The 1,836-nt window shown below is 51.3% G+C and overlaps 1 protein-coding gene across 1 annotated transcript in view; it reads right to left on the reverse strand.

The window, feature by feature from the left end:
- The window catches only part of PMPCB (peptidase, mitochondrial processing subunit beta), a 13,008-nt gene extending 12,150 nt beyond the window's left edge, over positions 1–858 (reverse strand). The window contains exon 1 of the mRNA XM_023725515.1: positions 745–858. Within this exon, the coding sequence (XP_023581283.1) occupies positions 745–843 (99 nt within the window). The 5' untranslated portion in view covers positions 844–858. The remainder of the gene's footprint in view (positions 1–744) is intronic.
- Between the last annotated feature and the right edge of the window lie 978 nt (positions 859–1,836).

Genomic DNA, 1,836 nt, shown 5'->3' on the forward strand with positions numbered 1-1,836 from the left:
TCTAGGCTGACTGATTTGCTGACTACGAACTGTTCACCTCTTTGCAGTTTTTCTTTATACTTAAAGTCCCACATTCCTTGGAGAAAGCTATAGGCTCTCTCATCAGAAAAATGCATATAATGACAATATTTCACTTTCTCTCTCTTGGAAGCCCATCCATGAGCTCAGACTCGTGAAAAAATAACTCCGGGGCTGTTAACGATTTCACTTTTCAATTTCACCCAATTTGCAACCACTGTTTTTAGTGATGAACATGCTGTTGTTAGTCGCCTTCGAGCTGATTCTGACTCATGGTTACCCCATGTGTGCAGAATAGAGCTGCTCCATTGGGTTTTCTGGACAGTAATCTTAAAGGAAGCCGACTGCTAAGCCTTTTCTTCCGCTGGACGGCTGGGCGGGTTCCAACCGCCAAACTTGAGGTTAGCAGTGGACACTCTGTACAATGATTCCTCAGGAATTGGATCGGAGGTGAGAGGAGAGTGACCAGGGTCATCCCACACGTCACTGGCGGGTCACGCGCGGCGAGTCATGAAGCAGCTCCGGCCCCGGCCCGAGGTTAGCGGGCCCAGACGCCCGGTGCCCCGCGCCTGGCCGCGAAGAGGCCTGGACTGACGCAAGTCCGCGCGCAGGATCCAGGGAGAGGTCGGGCCGCCCGAGACCCCCGCGGCAGGTGAAGGAGTGGCCGCTGCCTCTCCCATCCGATACCATCCCGGCCGGCGCCCCGACAAGTAGTGGGAAGCTCACCCGTCCGGCGGCGCCTCCGACCAGGATCCTCTCGGTGAAACCCCTGAGCCATCGCCGTGCCGCGGGTAACAGCACGGTTCGGGCTGCCGCCGCCGCCATCTTCGCTAAGGACTGGGTGAAGGATATGCTTCCGGGGCGGCGGTGACTTGAGGTCCCAGAGAAAGCGATGGGGCCCCACCTTGTGGCCATGATGGGAATGACACTCCCTGAAGTGGCCGTGGGAGGAATCGCAACCTGGGCACGGCGCTGAGCAGGTGCTGAGCCGTTTACACCAAATACAAGAAACACAAATTAGAGGATCTCAGGAAACTCTGGTGTCGTAGTGGCTAAGTGCTATCGCTGCTAACCAAAAGGTCGGCAGTTCAAATCCACCAAACGCTCTTTGGAAACTCTATGGGGCAGTTCTACTTTGCCCTGTAGGGTTGCTATGAGTTGGAATTGACTGGACGGCAAAAGGGTTTTTTTGTTTGTTTGTTTTGGTAAGAAGCCCCTGTATCATCAGTGACCTTTATCGACAGCCTACGGCGTTCAAGGCACAAATGTGGAGGAGTTAAAAGTAGCCTGGTAAGACATATCATCCTATTGTTGGCTGCAACGGATTAGAAAAAGGGGGATAAGATCCATAATTCACTACCCTTAAGAGAAGCCTTCAGTGGGAGAGACAGAGGTGGTGAGAGGTGGGAAGGATGTATCCAGTGTTGACCCCATTGACTCTTCAAACCTTTGCAGTCTGGCTGCCCACCCCTTCCTATAGAAATTGCTCTAGGTAAGGTGACTAATTGCTGAGAGATGGACACTTTACAGACCTTACTTACAGTCCTATTGGCAGGGTTTGCCATCGTTGACCTCTTTGAAATTCTCATTTCTCATTGTATCTTGGACCTTCTCCTACTTCCCACAGTACCTTCTCCTTCACCTTCTTGGGCTCCTCTTTGTTCATAGATTCCTTAATGAGACTAAAAACAGCAAGCACTGTTCTATGAGGTAGGTACAATTATTATGCTCATTTTACAGATGTAGAAAACTGAGGTAAAATAACTTGTCTAAGATCACGCTCCTGATAACAGGCTATCTGGCTCCAAAGCCTGAGCT

Source organism: Trichechus manatus, unplaced genomic scaffold, assembly GCF_000243295.1.
Source record: "Trichechus manatus latirostris isolate Lorelei unplaced genomic scaffold, TriManLat1.0 scaffold00326, whole genome shotgun sequence".
Lineage (NCBI taxonomy): Eukaryota > Metazoa > Chordata > Mammalia > Sirenia > Trichechidae > Trichechus > Trichechus manatus.